The sequence below is a fragment of the Neovison vison genome, chromosome X, assembly GCF_020171115.1.
Source record: "Neovison vison isolate M4711 chromosome X, ASM_NN_V1, whole genome shotgun sequence".
NCBI lineage: Eukaryota > Metazoa > Chordata > Mammalia > Carnivora > Mustelidae > Neogale > Neogale vison.
Window position 1 is genome coordinate 58,493,075 of NC_058105.1, and position 24,800 is coordinate 58,517,874.

The window sequence follows — 24,800 nt, forward strand, 5'->3', positions numbered from 1 at the left end:
TCTTAGAATTGAGGAAATATGGATTTGTTTGATTATAAACAGATGAGTTACAAAAAATTCATTTAAAATACTGAAGGTAAATTTTGAGGAGCTTACTTATGAAACACTAGTAAGTGAACCATTTCCCTACCCTGAGTAGTTCAAGTACCATTAACCCCTTAAGATCATCTCAGAGCTACAGTTTATTTCTGAACTGTATTTTATCACTGAGCATTTACAGCTCTTTGGTTGTATTTATCTGCGGGAAGATACTATATGTAATACCGTCTATGCATATGTTTCTTTCCTTTCTAGTAGAAATACAAACCTTTTGATAGGAGTATAATTACTTTTGTATCCTGTGTTGCAAGCATAGAACACAAGTTTCTGCTATGTATTTCATGAGCATAAAAGCTGCACAAAGATGATTTAGTCATACCCACAAGGAATCTTGTCTGTGAAAAAATACTAGTTTTAGTTTTAATAATAAATTGGATGGGTTGTCAGAGCTATGAACATCCAAGTATAAAGGAAGGCAGAAGCGAGAGCATTTTAATCCTACCTTGGATGATGGAGAAAGGTGACACCAGAATTGGGTTTGAAGGATGAGGAGGAAGTTGGAATATGGAACAGGATTATACAGAAAAAAAAAAATTCTAAGAGGAAATACAAGCATAGACAGAAAAAAAACCCAACTTAAAATAACAAAGAATGTTCATGGAGCAATGAACATTATATTATTATATATTATATTATAGATAAAATATACACTGGCAGCAGGGTAGGAAAGGAGAGGAAAGATAGGATTAAAGTTGAATTGGGACCATAAGTGAGGGGCCTTATATGTCATGCTTAGGAGTCTTCATTTGATGACTATATAGGCGATGATGAGCCACTGGAAGATTTCAGAGAGACAACTAACCATAATAGTTGTTAGAATGGCAATTATGCCATAATATGACAGATGGATTAGAAGAATAGGGTAGCACAAGGGTACATACTACTAATGACTTATCACTAATGATGTTAATCTTGATCAACTGGCTGATGTAGTGTTTGTCATGTCTCTCTACTGTTAAGTTATTCCTTTTCCCCCTTATATATTGTACTCTTTAGAAGGAATTACTATACTCAGCCTACACTTAAGCAGTTGACAGTTATGTTCCATTTCTTCAAGGACAGAATATCTACATAAATTTTTTGGAACTTTAAAAAAAAAAAAAAAGAAGAATAGGGTAGCAGACACTATAAATTAGCTGAAACTCAACACCCATTCCCTATCCCTTTCTCCTTGCCTCACCATAGGGAAAAAAATATGATTTGTCCATTTGCCTTGAGCTAAGGTGGCTACATGGTAAGTTCTAGTCAAGATATAGATAAGAATTCTGAGAGGCACTCTATGAAAGCATTTACTTTTTTGATAAGAGAGGGTCAGAAACATCTAGTAGGGTTTGCCCTAATTTTTCTTCCTACACTGAATGTGTATATGTTCCCTAGAGCAACAACAGCCACTTTGTGACCACAAGATGACAAGCTGACATACTAAAGGGCAGAGTGAAAAGAGAATACGTTTAGGTCCTTGATGGCACTAATGAGCTACTGAATGAACCCTGTACTGCCCAATTCCAGACTTTATATAGAGTCTCATTGACTGTGAACTGGTTTACTGTTACCTGCAGAGACAACACATTCTCAAGTGACAGAAAGCAAGATTGATGGAGGGCAGATGAAGGACTATTGTAATATTCAGGAAGGTGGTGATAAAAACTTGAATGGAAGCAAGAATTAGAGTAGAAAAGGTTAAGTAGATTTGAAGAACACAGAAATTGAAGAAAAGAGAGGCAGAAGCAATTTAGTTTTAGGCATATTAACATTGGGGACACCTATGGCATATAAGGTAGATGCATTAATAAATAATTAGAAAATAGGTATATAGCTCTAGAGAAATATGGGATCTGGAAACATAAATGATAAGGAAATATAAATGGTGGCTACAGCCAGTAAAGTATATTGAATGAAAATGAGAGGGCATATAAAATGAGAAAAGATGACTAGGAATGCAACCTGAAGAACCACAGCATTTTAATTCAGAGCAAGAGAATGAAGAATGACAAGATAAGCAGGAATAACAGAGAGCAAAGGGAGGAGTGAGTTTCAGGGAGGGAGTGTTTAAGAGTCAATAATTACAGAAAATTCAAATAGGTAAAGAGGTCAGGGAGTCAGAAAGTTAGAGAGGAACCAAAACTGTGGAAGTAAGAAAGAGACACTAATTATTTTTTCCCAAAGTATGGCAATCATAGGAAAGAGAAAGGAAAGACAGCTTGAAAGGAAGTGGCAGGGTTAAAGAAATGTTTTTGTTATTCTTGTTTTTGGACAAAGAAGATCTGAAGCTATTTACAGACTGAGGAAAAGAAATTAATGAAAAGAGAAACCAAAAGGTGAAGATTAAACAGGATAGAATATGGTACTGAAAAACATGGCAAAGGAGGAGATCAGGAACACGAATAAGCATTGGCCTTAGATGAAGGGGATGCATGGCTAGAAAGAGGTAAGTCTTGAAAGTAGAGGGGAAGAAGCTGAAATGGTCATAAAGCTCATGTTTCCCCTCTACATAACAGACAGTCATCTTCAGGAGGTATAGGAGGCTTAAGAATAGAAGGTTTGTAATATCTCTCCTGGGGAACAGAACAGGAAACCACCTAAAGGAACCAGTAGGATTACTAGGCAGCATTGTGGTGCCTTGTAGACTATGGTCCTCTTAAAAGAAGTGTTTTTGGACATTTAAGAGGAGTTGCCATTTATAAAACAAAGAGACAAAACCAAGCCCAAGTGTCGTAAAATAATGGATATTTTATTCCAGCTCTGGGGTATGAAAAAAAAAAGGGGACACATCCCTCTACACACCATTCTAAGTTAGCTAACATTAATTTGAAAAAGCTAAAGCAAATATGTGCATGTATCTGTATATTTATATATACACATACATATTTCATAAGTGTTTATATATTTACTCTAGTTTTTTATAAACACACCTTAAAAATCATTAAATGCATCCCAATACTTCTGCCTCTTCATCAATCACTTAATATTATTTGGATTAAATTCAGTTTATGTTTTAATCTCTTATGTGATTGGTCAAACTGTACATTACATTAGAAGATGTGAGAGAAAAGCTTTGTTTAAAAGTTACACCCCCCAAAAAAAAAGTTATACTCTGTGTCAGTTACCCTTTACATGATTTTTCCATCATTATTTTCAACTTCATACATCTTGTAGTTCTCTACGCAGAGTATTTTAGCTTCTAGTGCTGTACATATCTACATCTTCTGGATGGGACTGTCCATGATCCATGAGCTTGGGGTCAGGCATAAACTGTGTAGCACCTGATAAAGTATTAAAATGAAAAAAAGTCATTCATTTCACAAATGAATTGTTGGTACTAGGAATACAGCAGTGAATAAAGCAAATAAAATATCTGTTGATATGGACCTAACATTTAAGTTTGGCAACACAGACAATAAATAAAGTAAAAGATATATCAGATGGTGGTAAGTGCTATGCAAAACAAACAAACAAAACCAGGGAGGAGCATACAGAGCACTTGGGCAATTTACAGGGTGGCCTTCAAAAAAAAAAAAAAAGGTGGTAACTGAGCAAAGAACTGAAGGAGGTAAGGATTTGAGCCCTGTAGCTATCAGAGGAAAATGCCTTGAAAGTATAATGGACCTGAGGCCATGCCTGAGGAACCACAAAATGGTCATTATGGCTGGAACAGAACAGGTAAGATGTGGTGATGGTGGGTACAGTGAGAGTGTTAGGAGACATGATCAGAAAACAAGAGAAGGCTAAGCCATATAGGTCCATGGTAAGGTGTTTCTCTTTTTTTTTTTCCAATTTATTTATTTTCAGAAAAACATTATTCATTATTTTTTCACCACACCCAGGGCTCCATGCAAGCCGTGCCCTCTATAATACCCACCACCTGGTACCCCAACCTCCCGCCACTTCAAACCCCTCAGATTGTTTTTCAGAGTCCATAGTCTCTCATGGTTCACCTCCCCTTCCAATTTACCCAAATTCCCTACTCCTCTCTAACGCCCCTTGTCCTCCATGCTATTTGTTATGCTCCACAAATAAGTGAAACCATATGATAATTGACTCTCTCTGCTTGACTTATTTCACTCAGCATAATCTCTTCCAGTCCCGTCCATGTTGCTACAAAAGTTGGGTATTCATCCTTTCTGATGGAGGCACAATACTCCATAGTGTATATGGACCACATCTTCCTTATCCATTCATCTGTTGAAGGGCACCTTGGTTCTTTCCATAGTTTGGCGACCGTGGCCATTGCTGCTATAAACATTGGGGTACAGATGGCCCTTCTTTTCACGACATCTGTGTCTTTGGGGTAAATACACAGGAGTGTAATTGCAGGGTCATAGGGAAGCTCTATTTTTAATTTCTTGAGGAATCTCCACACTGTTCTCCAAAGAGGCTGCACCAACTTGCATTCCCACCAACAGTGGAAGAGGGTTCCCCTTTCTCCACATCCTCTCCAACACATGTTGTTTCCTGTTTTGTTAATTTTGGCCATTCTAACTGGTGTAAGGTGATATCTCAATGTGGTTTTAATTTGAATCTCCCTGAGGGCTAATGATGATGAACATTTTTTCATGTGTCTGATAGCCATTTGTATGTCTTGATTGGAGAAGTGTCTGTTCATATCTTCTGTCCATTTTTTGATGTGTTTGCCTGTTTCGTGTGTGTTGAGTTTGAGGAGCTCATCATAGATCCTGGATATCAACCTTTTGTCTGTACTGTCATTTGCAAATATCTTCTCCCATTCCGTGGGCTGCCTCTTTGTTTTTTTGACTGTTTCCTTTGCTGTGCAGAAGCTTTTGATTTTGCTGAAGTCCCAAAAGTTTATTTTCGCTTTTGTTTCCTTTGCCTTTGGAGACGTATCTTGAAAGAAGTTGCTGTGGCCGATCAAAATTCCACCAGCATTCTTCAAAGAGTTGGAGCAAATAATCCTAAAATTTGTATGGAATCAGAAGAGACCCCAAATCGCTAAGGAAATGTTGAAAAACAAAAATAAAGCTGGCGGCATCACGTTACCTGATTTCAAGCTTTATTACAAAGCTGTGATCACCAAGACAGCATGGTCCTGGCATAAAAACAGACACATAGACCAGTAGAACAGAGTAGAGAGCCCAGATATGGACCCTCAACTCTATGGTCAATTAATCTTCAACAAAACAGGAAAAAATATACAGTGGAAAAAGACAGTCTCTTCAATAAATGGTGCTGGGAAAACTGGACAGCTATATGTAGAAGAATGAAACTCGATCATTCTCTTACACTGTACACAAAGATAAACTCAAAATGGATAAAAGACCTCAACGTGAGAAAGGAATCCATCAGAATCCTACAGAAGGTGTTTCTCTTTTATTTTAATGCTAGATGGTCAGTTTTGAGCAGAGGAGTGACATGATGTTTTACTTTTTAAAAAAATCACTTTTGGGGCATCTGGGTGGCTCAGCTGGTTAAGCATCTGCCTTCAACTCAGGTTATGATCCCAGGATCCTGGGATTGAGACCCATGTTGGGTTCCCTGCTCAGTGGGAAGCCTGCGCCTCCCTCTCCTTCCTACTCATGTTCTCTCCTCCTATCCGTCTCTCTCAAATAAATAAATAAAATCTTTAAAAAAATCACTCTTGTCTGTAGGGATAAGAGACTACAGGGAAATGAGCGTGGAAGCACAGAGACCAGTAGCAGTGGAGGTGGTAAAAAGAGACTGGATTCTGGATAACTTCTGAAGATGGAATGGGCAGGATTTCCTAAGTGGACTGAATATGTTGTGTGAGAGAGAATCTAACTTAAGAAACTGGAAGGATGGAGTTGACACTTACTGTGATAGGGAATAATGTGGGAGAAGCATATCTGGGGGAAGGCAAAGTAAGTGTCAAGTTGTGGATGTGCTAAATTTGCACTGCTAACTAAACATCTGAGTACAGATGATGAGTAATCTGTTAGAAATGTGAGTCTCTGGAGCTCAGGAGAGATCTTGGTTGCTTTATAAATTTTATGGTACTAATTTACAGATGGCATTTAAAATTATGGAACTATGAGATCATCTAGAGCATCAGAGAAGAGGTTTAAGGAATGAGTCCTTTGGATACTCCATTTCTTCTGAATTTAAGAAAACTAGGAGAATGTATCAGAAAAGGCTGAGAAGGAACAGCCAGTCAGTAAAGTCAGAGAATCAAGAGCAAGTGCTATCCCACAAGGCAAGTGAGGAGATTTCTTTCAAGGAAGAGGGAGTAATCACCTGTGTTAAAAGTTACTGATAGATTGCATAAGATGGAGATTGAAAATGGACTGGAGGGGCACCCGGGTGGCTCAGTGGGTTAAAGCCCCTGCCTTCGGCTCAGGTCATGATCCCAGGGTCCTGGGATCAAGCCCCACATCAGGATCTCTGCCCAGCAGGGAGCCGGCTTCCTCCTCTCTCTCTGCCTGCCTCTCTGCCTACTTGTGATCTCTGTCTGTCAAATAAATAAATAAAATCTTAAAAAAAAAAAGAAAAAAGAAAATGGACTGGATTTGGCAACGTGCAGATCATTGGTGATCTTGATAAATTGTGTGACAGGTAAGATACTACATTATTTTCATGTATTATCTCAGATAATGAGATATATATAATATCTCAGATAATGAGATAATACATGAAAATAGTGAGACAGATAATACTTTTATATTATCCTTGTTTTATAGAAAAGGACATTTTAATTTACATATGTTAAGAAAATTTACCCATCTCACTTAGCTCATAAATGGAGCCAGTTCTGAATCCAGGTTAGTCTGACTCCCAAAACAACCACCCTGACTCTTATAAAATAGGGGTTAGAGTAGTAACAATGTCATACAATTAGTTTAGTATTCAATATAATAATACAAAGTGCTACATATAATACCCTGTGCGTGGTAAGTAGGCAAGAAATAGCTATTTTTATATTTACTTTGTGATGTAAGATTAAAAATATTTTTTCAGAAAATTTTTTTTTTCAAAATCAGATTTAAAATAATTTAGTTATATTTGGGAAATACCTTTTTCCCAGAAAGGAATTTAATTTCCAATTTTATGAAAACAAAGGGGAAAAACAGATTTACATAAAATAATTTATTTTATGTCTATCTCTTCAGAAACTTTCTATTTCATAAAGTGTCATACACCTATATGTAACTTCACTACCAAATATATCTTTAAAAACCCAGATCATAAGTAATCACTATCCATACACTCATATAGTTCTCCATAGGAGAGAAACTCTTTTTTTTTTTAGGATAGAAATTCTTAATATGGGATCCTTTTGGGGGTCTAGGGACAAAATTCATATGATCTATGAATTTAAGTGTAGGAAATTTGTCTTCATTTTCATTAACTTCGGACTGAAAATGAACATTTTCTTCAGTAATGAATGTAGGCAACAAACACACAATAGTATTAGGAGGACCTCAGATTTTGTCACTAACAGATATCACAAATTTTTTCATATTATGCTGTAGTTGCAAATACTTTGAAATATTTATACTTACCATTACTTCAAAACTATGGATTTTATTAGATCTGTTAGGCACTGTTGTTTAATACATTTAAAGAAACACATATATTATCATATATTTTGTTTTATCCACTTAAAAGCATTATTCTGAGAAGAGATCCATCGCACACAAAAAGTTTAAGAAACTCATTCTGCTTCTTTCTCAAATGTATCTTTACTGCCACCTGGTGGAAGTGTTTCCTCAGTACAAGTGAAAAGCATCCTAGGAAACATTTTCTTATCAAACGTATTGCAGTAAGTGTATGACAAATATTTTATATAAGTCTGAATGTGCCTAATTTGCTTAACAATGCCAATCAGTTGACTAAGTTCTCTAACACTTCTACTTATTTCCTTAATATATATTCTTTTTTTTTTTTTAAAGATTTTTATTTATTTATTTGACAGAGAGAGATCACAAGCAGGCAGAGAGGCAGGCAGAGAGAGAGAGGAGGAAGCAGGCTCCCCGCTGAGCAGAGAGCCCGATGTGGGGCTCGATCCCAGGACCCTGGGATCATGACCTGAGCCGAAGGCAGAGGCTTTAACCCACTGAGCCACCCAGGCGCCCCCTTAATATATATTCTTGTCCAAAGTCTAGTCGTAACTTCAGCTCACCCAAATTGAAACGTTCCATTGACCTACCTTTCAAAATTTATTGAAAGGCTTCAGAATTTTAAATTATCCACAGCTTATGTCAGACATTATTAACTAGAGGAATATGCACAGAGAATTACCTGTGGACCTTTGCCTACAATCCATCTGCTTAGAGGCTTCACCTCTGAAGATTCTAAATTTATAATCCTTGAGTAAAGTGAATTTTAGAAAACAAACAACTTCAGTAACTGTAACATGGATCTCTCTAGAACCACTTAGCCTAGGTCATTTGTTTTCTGCCTTTTAAAAAGATTCATCTCCTGCTTTTTTGAGTAACTAAGGATTACATCTTTCCTCTTAGAAATTTCTTCACCCCTTGAGCTGATCAAGAGCTCTCTCCTCCCAAGGGTTAACAGTAATAAAACTCTTCTTGAATCTCAATCTTAACCCATTAGAATGCTTTTCTTTGTACTTTATCATATTTTTAATCTTTCATTAAAAAGCAGCTTTCATACTTAGTTTTTTAGAAGATTTTAAAAAGCTGGTGTTATCTTGTTGTGATGAGCATTGGGTTTTTGTACAGAAGTGCTGAGTCACTATACTGTAAGCCTGAAATTAGTATTACACTGTATTTAACTAACTGGAATTTAAATAAAAACTTAAAAGCTGGTGTTACAACAAACAGGAAAGGATAAAGATGTTTAAAGTCATAAAATAACAATAAATTTTCTTAAATAGCCATCATGTGATATCTACTCACTGATAATTTAGTTCACAAAATTATCTCATTTATATTCTGAGCAAGTTAGATATAAAAATGGGACAGATCACTAATAAATTTCTGAGTGAAGTTAGTATTGTTATAAATTCTATTTGTTTCTTTGTATAAAATTAAGATGATATTCAGCATTGAGCTTCTAAGTAATTGAGACTAGTCACTGCAATTTACCTTCTCACACTCTTGTTATTTTCATTCTTTTTTCTTCCTGTGCTTCACTTTGGCTACGTTCTATTTACTTGTATTTGAGTTCATTAATTCTGTTCTCTTTTGTATATAGTCTGCTGTTAAATTTAGCCAATGAGTCCTTAATTTCAGGTACTATGTTTTTCCCTTCTAGAATATCCACTTGATTTTTTAAGTAGATCTCAATTTCTGCGAAATTATCCATTTTTTATCTTTACTTGTTCATATTTTCTATTTAACATATTAATCAGTTAATTTAAAGTCCTCTTTTTTTTTTAAGATTTTATTTATTTATTTGTCAGAGAGAGAGGGAGAGAGAGCAAGCACAGGCAGAGGCAGAGGGAGAAGCAGGCTCCCTGCCGAGCAAGGAGCCCGATGTGGGACTCGATCCCAGGACGCTGGGATCATGACCTGAGCCGAAGGCAGCTGCTTAACCAACTGAGCCACCCAGGCGTCCCAAACTTCAATATTTAGAGCACCTGTAGGTCTACTGTTATTTTCTTGTTTGTCAGTCACATCTTTCTGCCTGTCAGTCATCTTTCTGCCTCTTTGCATAACTAATATTTTGTTTGTTTGCATGGTGGACACTGTGTATAAAAGAACCATAGAAGCTCCAGATGGTATCTTCTATGAGAAAGGAGACCCTTTCCTCTTTAGGAAGGGTAAGGTGCTTATCATCTTAATCCAATCAGATACTGAGCTGAAACCAAGTGTTAAGAGTCAATCAACCACTTGTTCCTCTCTTTTCCTCAGGTATAGCAAACTCCAAAGGTGCTGACTGAGAGCCTGATGAGTTTCTGTTTCCCTGGCTAAAGAAGACTAGAAAATTTGGTTTTGCCCCTTCAGATGTTTGGCGCTTGGCTATTTAGTCTCCTGACCCATAGAACAGCTGGCAAATATTATAAAGGGAGGATGAGTCATATATTTATGGTACACCTCATCCTTCTAAAAGAAATACCAGCAATCTTTTTCTGCAGTAGGCCAGAGAGTAAATATTTTGACTTTGTAAACCATAAGGTCTCCTTTGCAACTGCTCAACTTTGCAATTGTAGTATGAAGGCAACCACGGACAATAAATGAAGGAGTGCAGCTGTATTCCAATAAAACTTTATTTATAGACACTAAGATTTGACTTTCATATAATGTTTTCTTGTCACGAAATACTTTTTTTTTCTGACCATTTAAACCATGTATAAATCATTCTTGGCTTGTGAAATTTACAAAATAGATGGAGAGCCAGATTTGGCAAAAAGCCATAGTTGGCCAACTTCTGCTTGAGAGGGATATTAATCCTGTGAGAATGTGAGAGATTTTATTCTTCTTTCATCAGATTTTGAAGAGGTCTATGTCTTTAGGAATTTGCTATCCTAAAATAACATATTTTTTGTTAAAAATGTATATGAATGACTATAAACTACCAAGTTCTCTGTCTAGTATAACCAACATATTCTGTATGGTGGTAAGTGGTAGCTATGGCTAAGCTCTCTAGCTAAATGGTGTGCTCCCAAAGCGTGCTCAATGGAAAGACTTGTTTATCAGAAAAATGGCTAATTTCTCTGGGCAAATGATATTTTCTAACACTCACTGAGAATTTAGCATGTGACTGACATTGTACTTGGTGCTTTACATGCAGCATCTCATTTAATCCTTACAACTATGTAAGAAAAACACTATTGTTCCCTTCTTTGTGGATCAGAAGACAGGCTTATGGTATTAAATAATTTTTTAAAGGTTTTATTTATTTATTTGACAGACAGAGATCACAAGTGGGCAGAGAGACAGACAGAGAAAAAGGAAGAAGCAGGCTACCTGCTGAGCAGAGAGCCAATGCAGGGCTGGATCCCAGGACCCTGGTATCATGATCTGAGCCAAAGGCAGAGGCTTTAACCCAATGAGCCACACAGGTGCCCCAGTTCTAAGGTTTTTTTGTTTTGTTCTGTTTGATTCTTTAGGATTATCTATATAGAGAGAGGCTTAATCCACTGAGCCACCCAGGTGTCCTGGTATTAGATAATTTGTCCCAAGTAAGAGAACTAGCAAATGTTGGATCTAGGATTCCATTCCAAGTCTTACACTTAAATCTGTGCTCATAATCACTACTGTTTTCCATGTCTTGGACCTTTGGGATTGCATGTGAAATGTGGAAATGATAAATACCAAAAGCATTCTGTATAATCAATTTTGAATAATATATGATAAGGATGAATCGTACTGGCATATTTCTCTCCTTTACAGGTGAACTTAGAATGATTTTCATATAATACATTAGCCATGACAAGTGGGTAAAGGGTTCTAGAATACACATGTGTGAAGAAAAAGCATGGGCTAGCAATGGTTTGGCTCCACTGTTATGCTGTAACATGTTTCATCTCCACAAAAATATTCTTTAATTGACAGGTATTTAGAAAACTGACAGGATATATACTTGTGGGAATACAGTGAACTGTGGATTATCAGAGTCTAAAACCTGCAAACCATTCTAGAACAGAGAAAGGGGAAGATGGTGGCAGAGTAGGAGGACACTAGGCTCATCCTGTCCCATGAATGAAACTAGGTAACTATTAAATCATCCTAAGTCACAGAAATTGACATGAAGACAGGCAGAACAAACTCTACAACTAAAGGCAGAAAGGAGGCCATATTAAAGAAAGTAAAAGGTATGGAGACTAAGGTTTGGGAGATAAATAGATGATGGCCACTATGGTGGACAGGGAGGTACAATCTTGGAGAAGGGTGACAGAGAAACGAGAGCACAGGGGGAAAAAATCTCCATAGCAAGTGGCTTAGAAAGTGAGAGGGGACAAATTTCAGAAGTGCCTGCAACCAGCTGGGCTTAAGGGTCAGTGGGCAGGGCTTGGGGAGGGCCTAGAACCACTGCTCTTAGAGAGAAGGCAGAGAAAACAGCCTGTGGACATTTAGTGTGGAAACAGTGATCTGAAGAGCACCTGGAAGAAAACTGCAGTGGTTATTTGCTCATCTCAGAGCATGTCACAGAGAGACAGCATTCACAGAGAGACACCTCCAGGAACAAAGGAACTGGCAGGCATCAATTACCTTCCCAGCCCTTCAGCATAAACACAGAGCCATCTGCAGAAACCAGCACAGCCTCCACACTACCTAAATTGGTTACACAAGGCCATGCCCCCCATGCTCTGGGGGAAGTGTCCCTCCTAGTTACACCTGCCTCAGTCCCAGTACAGAGGGCCCCTCCATGCCCAAACCCCTATCCAAACATGTGTCCCAACCAGGGAGATCTGCAGGGCCTTGGTTCTGTAGGTGGTAGCAAAGCAGACCGGAACACGCCTAGTTAAAACTTGCCACATTTAGGCCAAGGATAAAACACTGCCAACAACAGGCAAAGAAAACCTCGGCAAGCAATTGCCCTAAAGAATAAAATGGCCAGCACAAAATAATAGAGCACACACAGCACATATTGGAGACACTCCTGGAAGCACAAGGCACTAGGGAACAGGGAACACTCAGATGTCTTATTCATAAGGCCACTATCCTCCAGAACAGGAGACATAGCTGACTTTCTTAACACAGAAACAGAAAAATGAAAAGACAGAGGAATTTGTCCTAAATTAAAGAACAGGACAAGACCATGACCAAAGATCTAAGTGAAATGGACCTAAGTAACATGCATGATAGAGAATTTAAATTAAAGATAAAAAGGACACTAACTGGAATTTAAAAAAATAGTGGAAGGCATAAAGAAGACTCTTAAAACAGAGATAAGGAATAACAAAATAGAGATACAGAGCTCAATAAACAAAATGAGAAACACATTTGATGGAATGAACACCATGCCGGGGGAAGGAGAGGAATGAATTAATGACCCAGAAGACAGAGTGATGGAAAGTAATCAACCTGAAAAAAAGAAAAATATATATATATACAAACAAGGATAGACTCAGAGAACTCAGTGACATCATCGATGTAATGATATTCACATTATAGGAGTCCCAGAAGTAGAAGAGGAAAAAAAAGGGCACAGAAAATTTATTTCAGAGATAATAGATGAATATTTCCCTAATTGGGCAAGGAAAGAGATCCAGTAGGCAAAGAGAACCCCCAACAAAGTCAACAAAGCAGATTTACACTAAGACATATTATAATTAAATGGCAAAATACAGTGATAAAGGATAAAAAATTAAAAGCAGCAAGACAAAAGTAGACAGTTACATACAAAGGAAACACCATTAGGCTATCAAGGGATTTATTTGCATAAACTCTGCAAGCAAAAAGAGACTGGCATGATATATTCAAAGTTTTGAATGGGAAAAATCTGCAGCCAGTAATGTTCTATTCAACAAGGCTTTAACTCAGACTACAAGGAGAGATAAAGTTTCACAGACAAACAAAAAGTAAAGGAGTTCATGATAACTAAACCAGACCTGCAAGAACTATTAAAGGGGACTCTGAGTGGAAAGGAAAGACTAAAAGTGACAGAATACAGGTAGGAAACATAAAAGCAGCAAAAACGAGTATTTCTCTAAAAATTAGACAAGGAACCCACAAAATAAAAAGATATAAAATATGAAACCATATACTTAACACAGAGAGAGGAGAAGAATAAAGAATTGGTCCAAAGCATTAAATAATATAGAGCTACATGCAGAAGATGCTATATACAAAGTTGATGGTAATACCATATTAAAAAACCTATAATAGATATGCAGAAAATACAAAGAAATCCAAATATATCACTAAAGAAAACCAGCAAACCATGGAAGAGAGAAAGAAAAATCAGAGCAATCAGAAATAACCATAAAATAGAGAGTATACTGGCAATAAATACATATTTATCAATAATTAGCCTGAATGTTCATGGAATAAAAGCTCCAATCAAAAGACATGGGGTATCAGAATGGATTAAAAAAATATATAAGACCCATCTTACTGCCTAAAAGAGACTCATTTTTGACCTAAAGACACCTACACATTGAAGGTGAGGGGACAGAGAAACATCTAACATGCAAATGGATGTCAAAAGAAAGCTGGAATAACAATACTTATATTCGACAAAACATACTTTAAAGCAAAGACTGTAAGAAGAGTCAAAGAAGGGTACTATACAACCATTAAGGGGATATTTCAACAAGAAGATAGAACAACTCTAAATATTTATGTACCCAACACAGGAGCACCCAAATACATGAAACAGTTAATAATAAACATAAAGGAACTAAAGGAAAATAATCTAATTATAGTAGTGGACTTGAACATCCCACTTAAGAGCAATGCACAGATCATCTAAAAAGAAAATCAACAATGGCTTTGAATAACACACAGGACCAGATAGACTGAACCAATATATTCAGAACATTTCATCCTAAAAGAGCAGAATACACATTCTTTTCAAGTGCACATGGACTACTTCCCAGAATAAATAATATATGAGATCACAAAAAAGCTTTAACAAACTGAAAAAAATTGAAGCATACCACATATCTCTTCTGACCACAACACTATGAAACTAGAAGTCACCCACAAGAAAAAAAAAAATCTGCGAAGTCCACAAATATATGGAGGTTAAATAACATGCTACTAAAGAATGAATGTGTCGATCAGGAAATTAAAAAAAGTTATAAGAAACAACATGGAAACACATTAAAACAAAAGCACAATGATTCAAAACTTTTGGGACATAGCAAAAAGAAGTTCTAAGAAGGAAGTTTATAGCAACACAGGCCTACATCAAGAAGCAATAAAAATCTCAAATAAACAATGTAACTTTACACCTAAGAAGCAAGAAAAGAGAAATAAACAATACCTCAAACCAGCAGAAAGGAGGACATAATAAAGATCAGAGCAGAAACAAATGATATATAAACTAAAAAAAGCAAACAATACAAAGGGTCAATGAAACCTGGTTTCTTTGAATGAGGTGGTTCTTTGAAAAAAAAAAGGATAAAATTGGTAAAGTCTAGCTATACTCATTAAGAAAAAAATGGGAAAGAACTCCAGTAAATAAAATAATAAAGGAGAGAAGAGAAATAAAACCAACATCATAGAAATACAATTATAAGAGAATATTAAGAAATCAATATGCTGACAAATTGGTCAACCTAGAGGACATGGATAAATTTCTAGAAAAGTATAAACTATCAAAATTGAAACAGGAAGAAATAGAACATTTGAACAGACTGATCACCATTTAAAAAACTGAATCAGTAATCAAAAAATACCAAACCAACAAAATTCCAAGACCAGATGGCTTTACAAGGGCATTCTACCAAACATTTAAAGGAGGGGGAGATGAAGCATGAGAGACTGTGGACTCTAAGAAACAAACTGAGGCTTTTGGAAGGGAGGGGTTGGGAGGATGGATGGTGGGTATTAAGGAGGGCACGTATTGCATGGAGCACTGGGTGTGCTGTATAAACAATGAATCTTGGAACACTGAGAAGTAAAATAAAATTTAAAAAAAAAATAAATGTAATATGTTAAGTACTTGAGGAGATATTATAGAAAACAAATGTGTATAGAATAAAAAAAAGAAAAAAAGAAGAGTTCCTACCTACTCTTCTCAAACTGTTCCAAAAAAGTAGAAAAGGAAGGAAAACTTCCAAATTCATTCTATGAGGCCAGCATTACCCTGATACCAAAACCAGATAAAGACAACCCTAACAGGGAAAATGATAGGCCGTTATCTCTGATGACCACAGATGCAAAAACATCAACAAAATGCTAAGAAATCTAATTCAACAATACATTAAAAATCATTCATCACAATCAACTGGGATTTATGTCTGTGTTGCAAGGGTGGTTTATTTTTCACAAATCAATCAACAGGTTACATCACATCAATGAGAGAAAGGGTAAGAAACATATTTTCATCTGAACAGATACAGAAAGAGCCTTTGACAAAGTACAACATTCATTCATGATAAAAACTTTCAACAAGGATTTAGAGGGAACAAACATCAACATAATAAAGGCAATATATGAAAAACCCACATTAACATGATAATCCACAGAGAAAAACTGAAACCTTTTCCCCTAACAGGACCAAGACAAGGATATCCACTCTCACCACATTGATTCAACATAGCACTGGAAGTCCTAGCCACAGCAATTAGACAACAAAAAGAAATAAAAGACAACAATTTGGTAAAGAAGTTAAACTTTAACTCTTTGCAGCTGACCTTGTATTTTATACAGAAAACCTAAGAGACCCCACCAAAAAACTGCAAAATGATAAAAGATTTTATAAAGTTGCAGAACACAAAATCAAAGTACAGAAAGCTGTTACAATTTCTAGACACCAGTAGTGAATAAACAGAAAGTAATTAAGGAATCAATCCTATTTTCAAATGTTCCCAAAACAAAAAGTTAGCTAGGAATAAGTTTGACCACAGAGGTGAAAGACGTGTATTCTGACAACTATAGAACGCTTATGAAAGAGACTGAAGATGACACAAGGAAACAGACATTTCATGCTCATGGATGGAAGTAGAGATGCTGTTAAAACGGCTATACTACCCAAAGCAATTTACACATTTAATGTAATCCCTATGAAAATACCACCAGCATTTTTCACAGAACAAGAACAAACAATCCTAAAATTATATGGAATCACAAAAGACCCCAAGTCACCAAAGCAACCTTGAAAAAGCAAACAAAACTGGAGGCATGATAATTGCATTACAAAGCTGTAGTACTCAAACCAGTATGATAATGGCACAAAAACAGACATATAGATCAATGGAACATAATAGAAACACAGAAATGAACCCACAACTATATGGTCAATCAATCTTCGACAAAGCAACAAAAAGTAACCAGTGGTGTTGGGCAAACCAGAAAGTAACATATTTAAAAGTGGTACTAGTGGTACTAGGAACACTTTGTTATAACATACAAAAAACTAAAGTCAGAGTGGATTAAAGACCTAAATGTGAGACTTGAACCCCTAAAAATCCTAGAAGAGAGCACAGGCAATAATGTCTCAGAAATCAGCCATCGCCAACACTTTACTAGAAAGGTCCCCTGAGGCAAGGGAAAGAAATGCAATAAACTATGGGGAGTAAATCAATATAAAAGGCTCCTACACAATGAAGGAAATAACAAAACTAAAAGGCAACCTATTGAATGGTAGAGGATATTTGCTAATGACATTGCCAAAAAAGGGTTAGTATCTAAACCATATTAAGAACTTAATACAACTCAAAACCTGAAAGCAACAATAAAAAATATAATTAAAAATGGGTAAAAGACATGAACAGGTATTTCTCTGAGGTAGACATACTGATAACCAAAAGACACATGAAAAAGATGCTCATTATCACTTGTCATCAGGGAAATGCAAATCAAAACTACAATGCAGTATCAACTCAAACCTGTCAGAATGGATAAAATCAACAGCACAAGATACAAAAGGTATTGGGGAGGATGTAGAGAAAAATCAACCCTACTGCACTGGGTGGGAATGCAAACTGGGGAAGCCAGTCTGGAAAACAGTATGGCGGTTCCTTAGAGTTAAAAATAGAATTATGCTATGATTCAACAACTGCACTAGTAGGTATTTATCCAAAGAATATAAAAATACTAATTCAAAGGGATATAGGCACCCCTGTGTTTATAGCAGCATTATTTATAATAGCCAAGATATGGAAGCAACACATGTATCCACTGACTGATGAATGGATAAAGATGTGACAAAGGAGTAAAAAAGGTAGAGGAATGGGGGACCTTAAGTTTGTCTCATCCCTTGAACACAGCTAGATAAGTATCAAATCATTCTGAACACCCAAGAAATCTGAGAACAGAACAAACTGCACATCTACAGGTAGAAAAACAGTCACCTTTGGGAAGGTAGATGTTGTGGAGAGTTGAAAAGAACTGTGGGTGTGGCAGAGTGGAGGGAGTCCTGATCATGAAGAGAAAAGCAAGAGAGAAATAGAGAGGGAGAGAAAGAAGAGTGAAAGCACAGGCAGGGGAATGCACAAGAAAATCTCTTCCCCAAAACTACTGACTGAGAAAATAAGAGGGGTTAACTACTTAAGTTTTTATAAGCAGCAGAGCTCAAAGTCAAATTATAAGGCTGCACTATCACTGGGGTCATGCTTGGTAGGTTTAGTGATGCTCCAGTAGGGAAGGAAGGCTGAGACCCTGGAGCAGGCAGCATGGTCTAAGGAGGCAATGGGTCACATAATGAGAAAGTTCCCATTCCTGCAGTGCATCTGAGAGTGCTGTCACAGCACCTCTGGGGACAAAAGAGTTGGCGGACAATGTGCTGCCCTGCTCACTAGCAAAGGAACAAAGATACCAGCTGTGGGCAGCAAACCTTGGAACCAGCCTTTTGGTGTGCTTTACATAAACTCTGACCCACTGCACAGTCATGCTACTGCTTTTCTGGGACAGACCACAACAGGGCACAACACAGCTAAACCCTCCTCCAGAGGATCAGTATAGGTCCACACCGAGTGGGTCCCTAAAATTTGGAGTTTTGCAACCCAGCTACAGGCCTGAGATAAAACACAGGGGTACTGTGGCACCTAGCAGGGAGACAGCTCAGACGTCCCCAGAGAGGGTGAAGGCAAGGATCTTAAGGAATCTGGTGAGACACAAGAGGTGACTGTCTGCTCTTCAGTGAGGGCTTCCTGAAGAGTGGCAGGTGTGAATTCTCTGCTCCAGGGAAAGGAGAGGAGGGTGACCCTCCCACCCATTCTTCCTCCACCCATTAGCACTGACTGACTTCAGAGAGCAACATAGCGCCACTCAGTGGAGGCCAGAGCTGCTTACACCAAGCCCCATCTCCTAGTGCCCCTAGTGCATTTCCACTAGGGCAAGTATGGATGAGAATCAGTGCAGCAGGGCCCTCCCCTAGAAGATCAGCACAAACCCCTTGCAGGCACCAAGTCTACTGATTCACAGAGTGCAGCAAAGCTTTAGTTTTAAGGGAAATGGGATCTACCTTTTTTTTTTTTTTCCCATCTAGCTTCTTTTAACAAGCAGACTAAAACGCACCTATTTAAACCTTGCCACACAGTAGACATGGCCTAAACATCCCTCACTGCAGGCAAGGAGAAACTGCAGAGGACTGCCCTGAGGAAAGGAACAACAAAAACACAAGAGCAGAGCACACACTTTGAAACACCTCCTGAAGCACTAGGTTCAAGACCATATAGGACCTCTTAAAATAGCCATTACTCTCAGGAGCAGCAACAGAACAGGCTTTCCTAACAATAACACATGAAAAAAAAAAAAAAAAACAGTGACCTAGACAAAAATGACACTATGGAGGAATTTACCCTAAAAGAAAGAACAGGAGGAAATGATGGCCAGGGATTTAATCAATACAGATATAAGCACGATGCCTGAACCACAATTTGAAATAATGATTATACAGATCCTAGCTAGGCTTGAGAAAAGCACAGAAGACACCAGAGAATCCCTTACAACAGAGGTAAAAGAACTATAAACTAGTCAAGCCAAAATAAAAAATGCTATAATCAAGATGACAGTCTGGATATAATGACAAGAATGGACACACCAGATGAATCCGTAATACGGAAGATAAAATTATGTAAAACAATGAAACTAAAAAGAAGAGGTAAAAAAATGTTACTGGATCACGAATGTAGATGTAGGGAATTCAGTGACTCCTTAAAATGTAGTAACAGTCATATCAAAGGAGTCCAAGAAGTAGAGAAACAAGGAAAGGCAGAAGGTTTATTTGTGCCAAGTATAACTGAAAACTTCCCTAATCAGAGATGGGAAATAGACACTGAAATTTAAGAAACACAAAGAACTCCCATTATACACATTCAGTATACGTATGTATATATGTATACATTCACAATATACACAGAGAAGGAAAGAATCCTGAAAGCAGCAACAGGGAAAAAATCCTTAAACAACAAGGGAACACAAGTCAGGTTTGCAGCAGACCTAGCCACAGAAACATCATAGGGCAGAAAACAAGTGGTGTGATATATTCAAAGTGCTGAATGGGAAAAAATATGCAGCCAAGAATACTTATACACTAAGCCTGTCATTCAGCATCAACAAACAATAACAACCAACAGCAGAAGAAACAAACCAAAGGAAAAAAAAAAAAGGAGGTTGTAACCACTAAACCAGGCCTGCAAGAAAAATTAAAGGGAACACTCTGAGTAGGGAAAAAGATGACATGATGAAACAAAGACTAGAAAGGAAAGGAGAGCACCACCAGAAACACCAATTTACAGATAACATGATGGCATTAAATTCATATCTACCAATAATCACTCTGAATGTAAATGCATTAAATGCTCAAATCAAAAGACATAGGGTATCAGAATGGATTTAAAAAAAAAAAGACCCTTATATATGCTGTCTACAGAAAACTCATTTTATACCTAAAGCCACTTGGAGATTAAAAGTAAGGGGATGGGGGAAGACAAGATAGCAGGGAAGTAGGAGGAGGCCCATTTCAACCTGTACCCTAAAGTGAGCTGATTACCTACCAAAGAACTCCGATCACCCATGAAATCAGCCTGAGATCAGAATTATACACGTCTGGATCTCTACAGGGGCAGAAGACACCAGTGGAAAGGTAAAGCGGAGTGGGAATGTCAAACTGATATCGGAAGATAAACAAAAGGGGGAGGGAGCCACCAGAGGCAACTCATTGGAAAGTAATAACCCTAATATGAGAGCGCCCTGCATCTGGGGACCAGCATTAACTTGGAGTCTAGTTGAAAGCACTCAAAAAGAGCAAAGGATCACAGGGAGGAAACTGTGGGAATCGGGGCGGCTAGGGACAGGGGGCTATGTCTCTGGACACAGGACAGCCTTCCCAGGAGCTGAGCCAGAGAGAGTGTGGCGGAGAAACCATGTCTTGGTCTCTGAGCCGCCAGCGCACTGGAGAACATGTGGGTTCTGGCTCCTGTGAGGGGCTGGGAGCCTCACGAGATGGCAGAACACGAAGCCGAGGAACAGAGCCTGAGACACGTGAGCCCCTCATCCTCCCCTGAGAGGGGTGCTCGAAGGCCCAGCCCAGTGCTCTTAGACCGGTGTCATACTATCAGAGCCTGAGATGCGCACGTGCCCCACACCCTCCCCTGAGAGAGGTGTGTGAAAGCCCAGCCTGGTGCTCTCCGACCCATGCCCTGCTACCAGAGCCTGAGACTCGAGCGACCCACACCCTCCCCTGAGAGAGGTGCGCACAAGCCCAGTGCTCTTAGACCCAGAAAGACCAGGCACTCCCTGCCCAGGCCAGTGGGAAAATCTCAGTGTGCGATCACTACTTGGAACCTCTCTGGCAGTCTGGAACCGCCCAGACAGCCGCCACTGCCATGGTTTTGGGTACAAGCAGAAGATCCTGCATCCTCAGGGACCCTGACTCAAACCTCCTCTGCCAACCACCAGGGGGGAATTTAGATGGGCTCTGAAGCACCCACAGGGGAGCAGACTGAGGCTTCTCTCTCAGAGGGAGGTCGGGGTGCAGTTTGCTTTCCTCTAAACCTACAAAAACCATCAAAAGCGGTCAAGGCGAGAGGAAAAAAAAGTGAACAAACATAAAAACCTCCAGAGAATTAATAAATAAATTGGAAAAAAAATACAAAAAAAAAAAACCTCCAGAGAACAAAAGCCTGAAAAAACCGGTTTCCTCAGAGCCCACCCCCTTGGGGGGGGGTGGGAGGAATTAACTCCGGGAACATCATTGACTGAAAACCCACCTGGCAGGAATCTCCCCCAGAAAACCAACCAGGAAAGAAAAAAAAAAAAGACTATAAGAGAACAACCACCACTATTTCTTAGACACAACTTCTATTTTTAACTCATTTTCAATATTCTGGTTCATTTTTTTATATAGATAATTTTTTAATCCTATTTGCCATCACAATGAAATGTCCAGTACATCAAATTCCATAATAACCTTCTAACCTGAACTTTTTGATACATATACCTGGGTTTTCTTTTGCATTTCTATTTTTTAATTTTTTTAAAATTTTAGTTTAGTCTAGTTTATTCTTTTTTTTATTTTTACTTTCTAATATTCATATAGAGTTAAACTTCAAGGTAATCCCCTTTCCCCAATCAATGCTACCCCTATAGGTAAACCAATTTTTAATCCCCCTTTATCTTAGGAAAGTTGAGTCCTATAACAAAGATATCAAGATACATCCAGGAAGAATCAAAATAACCTTTCTTGCCCACACTAAGAATTTATAACCACTCTCCCATCTTTTTCTTCCACCAGTGTTTCTGTGTTTTTGTGTTTGTCCTGATAGTATATAAATCTTATACTTGGGGTACTTTTTGACGAGGTTCTTCCTTTTTTTTGCATATATATATATTTTTTTCTCTCTATTCTCATATACTTTTATTGTCTTTTTGTTTGTATGCTTCATAAATCTTAACTTGGGGCCCATTTGGGCTGAACCTTCCCTTTTATCTTCCCTTTTATTTCCTATCTCTCTCTCTCTCTCTCTTTTTTTTTTCTCTTTCTTTTCTTTTTTCTCTCATTTGGGTGGGGAACCTGATTGATCAGAAGCGTTCCAGGGTGCACCTTGACTGCACCATGGTTGATACATCCAGCTACATCCGTTCAATCATCTCTCACCAAAATGACTAGCAGGAGGAATGCCCAACAGAAGAAAAATACAGAGGATGGGCCTTCTGCAAAGAGCTAATGGCTATCAACATAGACAATATGTCGGAAAGAGAACTCAGGCTAACAATTAACCAAGCAATAGCTAGGTTGAAGAAAGCCATGGATGACCAAAAAGAATTGATTAGGGCAGAAGTGAAAGCCACCAGGGATGATGTTCACAATGTTAGGGTAGAACTGAAAGCCACCAGGGATGAGGTTCACAATTCTCTCGATGAGTTCCAATCTAATCTAAATTCTCGCAAAGCTAGGCTAACTGAGACAGAAGATAGAATTAGTGATCTGGAGGACAAAAAGATAGAAATGATCAGGAGGAAGCCTGGAACAAACAGCTTAGAAGCTATGAAAACAGAATCAGGGAAATAAATGATGCCATGAAACGTTCCAACGTCAGAATTATTGGAAACCCTGAAGGGGAGGAGAAAGAAGTCTAGAAGATATCGTGGAACAAGTCCTTTATGAAAATTTTTCCAATCGCGTGAATGGAACCAACGACATGTACTAGAGGCAGAATGGACTCCACCCAAGATTACAGATTCCAAAACAAATCAAGGCACCAGATAGTCAAATTGAGGAATCATAATTGTAGATACAATCTCTTGTAAGCCGCTAGGACAAAAAGGCTCCTTACCTACAGAGGAAAGCCCATCAGAATAACGTCAGACCCGTCCATAGAGACCTGGCAAGCCAGAAAGGGCTGGCAAGATATATTCAGGGCACTGAATGAGAAGAATATGCAGCCAAGAATACAATATCCAGCAAGACTGACATTCAAAATGGAAGGAGAAATAAAGAGTTTCCAAGACCGGCAAGGCTTGAAAGACTATGCAATCACCAAGCCGACACTGCAGGAAATATTAAGGGGGGGTTCTATAAAAGAGGAAAAATCCAAAGAATAGCATTGGACAGAAATAGAGAGACAATCTACAGAAAGAAAGACTTCAAAGGTAACATGATGTCAATAAAAACGTGTCTATCAATAATCAGTCTCAATGTGAATGACCTAAATGCACCCATAAAATGACACAGGGTTGCAGATTGGATAAAATGACAGGACCCATCCATATGTTGTCTACAAGAGACCCATTTTGAACCTAAAGATACACCCAGACTGAAAGTGAAGGGATGGAGAAGCATCTTTCATGCCAATGGGACTCAAAGGAAATGATTCTCATATCAGATAAATTAGATGGATCGAGTCCCGCATCGGGCTCTCTGCTCAGCAGGGAGCCTGCTTCCTCCTCTCTCTCTCTCTACCTGCCTCTCTGCCTACTTGTGATCTCTGTCAAATAAATAAATCTTAAAAAAAAAAAAAAAAAAAAAACTGTAGTCACACATACAGATGGACACTACATAATCCTTAAAGGGACTATCCACCTAGATGATCTAACAATTGTAAATATCTATGTCCTCAATATGGGAGCAGTAAATTACATAAGAAAGATGTTAATCGGGACGCCTGGGTGGCTCAGTGGGTTAAGCCGCTGCCTTCGGCTCAGGTCATGGTCTCAGGGTCCTGGGATCGAGTCCCGCATCGGGCTCTCTGCTCAGCAGGGAGCCTGCTTCCTCCTCTCTCTCTGCCTGCCTCTCTGTCTACTTGTGATTTCTCTCTGTCAAATAAATAAATTAATTAATTAAAAAAAAAGAAAGATGTTAATCAAGATAAAGAGTCATACGGATATGAATACATTAATAGTAGGAGATCTTAACACACCTCTCTCGGAAACAGACAGATCATCGAAGCAGAAAATCAATAAAGAAACAAGAGCATTGAATGACACATTGGACCAGATGGACCTCATAGATATATACAGAACATTAATGGATAAAGAAGATGTGGTATATATACACAATGGAATACTATGCAGCCATCAAAAGAAACGAAATCTTGCCATTTGCGACAACATGGATGGAACTAGAGCGTATCATGCTTAGCGAAATAAGTCAAGCGGAGAAAGACAACTATCATATGATCTCCCTGATATGAGGAAGTGCTGATGCAACATGGGGGCTTAAGTGGGTAGGAGAAGAATCCATGAAACAAGATGGGATAGGGAGGG

At 38.2% G+C, this 24,800-nt stretch overlaps 1 protein-coding gene across 2 annotated transcripts in view; it reads right to left on the bottom strand.

The window, feature by feature from the left end:
- Nucleotides 1-2,809: 2,809 nt before the first annotated feature.
- Nucleotides 2,810-24,800, bottom strand: part of APOOL (apolipoprotein O like) — a 155,178-nt gene continuing 133,187 nt past the window's right edge. For both annotated transcript variants that reach the window (XM_044235131.1, XM_044235132.1), the window contains exon 9: nucleotides 2,810-3,362. In XM_044235131.1, the coding sequence (XP_044091066.1) occupies nucleotides 3,274-3,362 (89 nt within the window). In that variant the 3' untranslated portion in view covers nucleotides 2,810-3,273. The remainder of the gene's footprint in view (nucleotides 3,363-24,800) is intronic.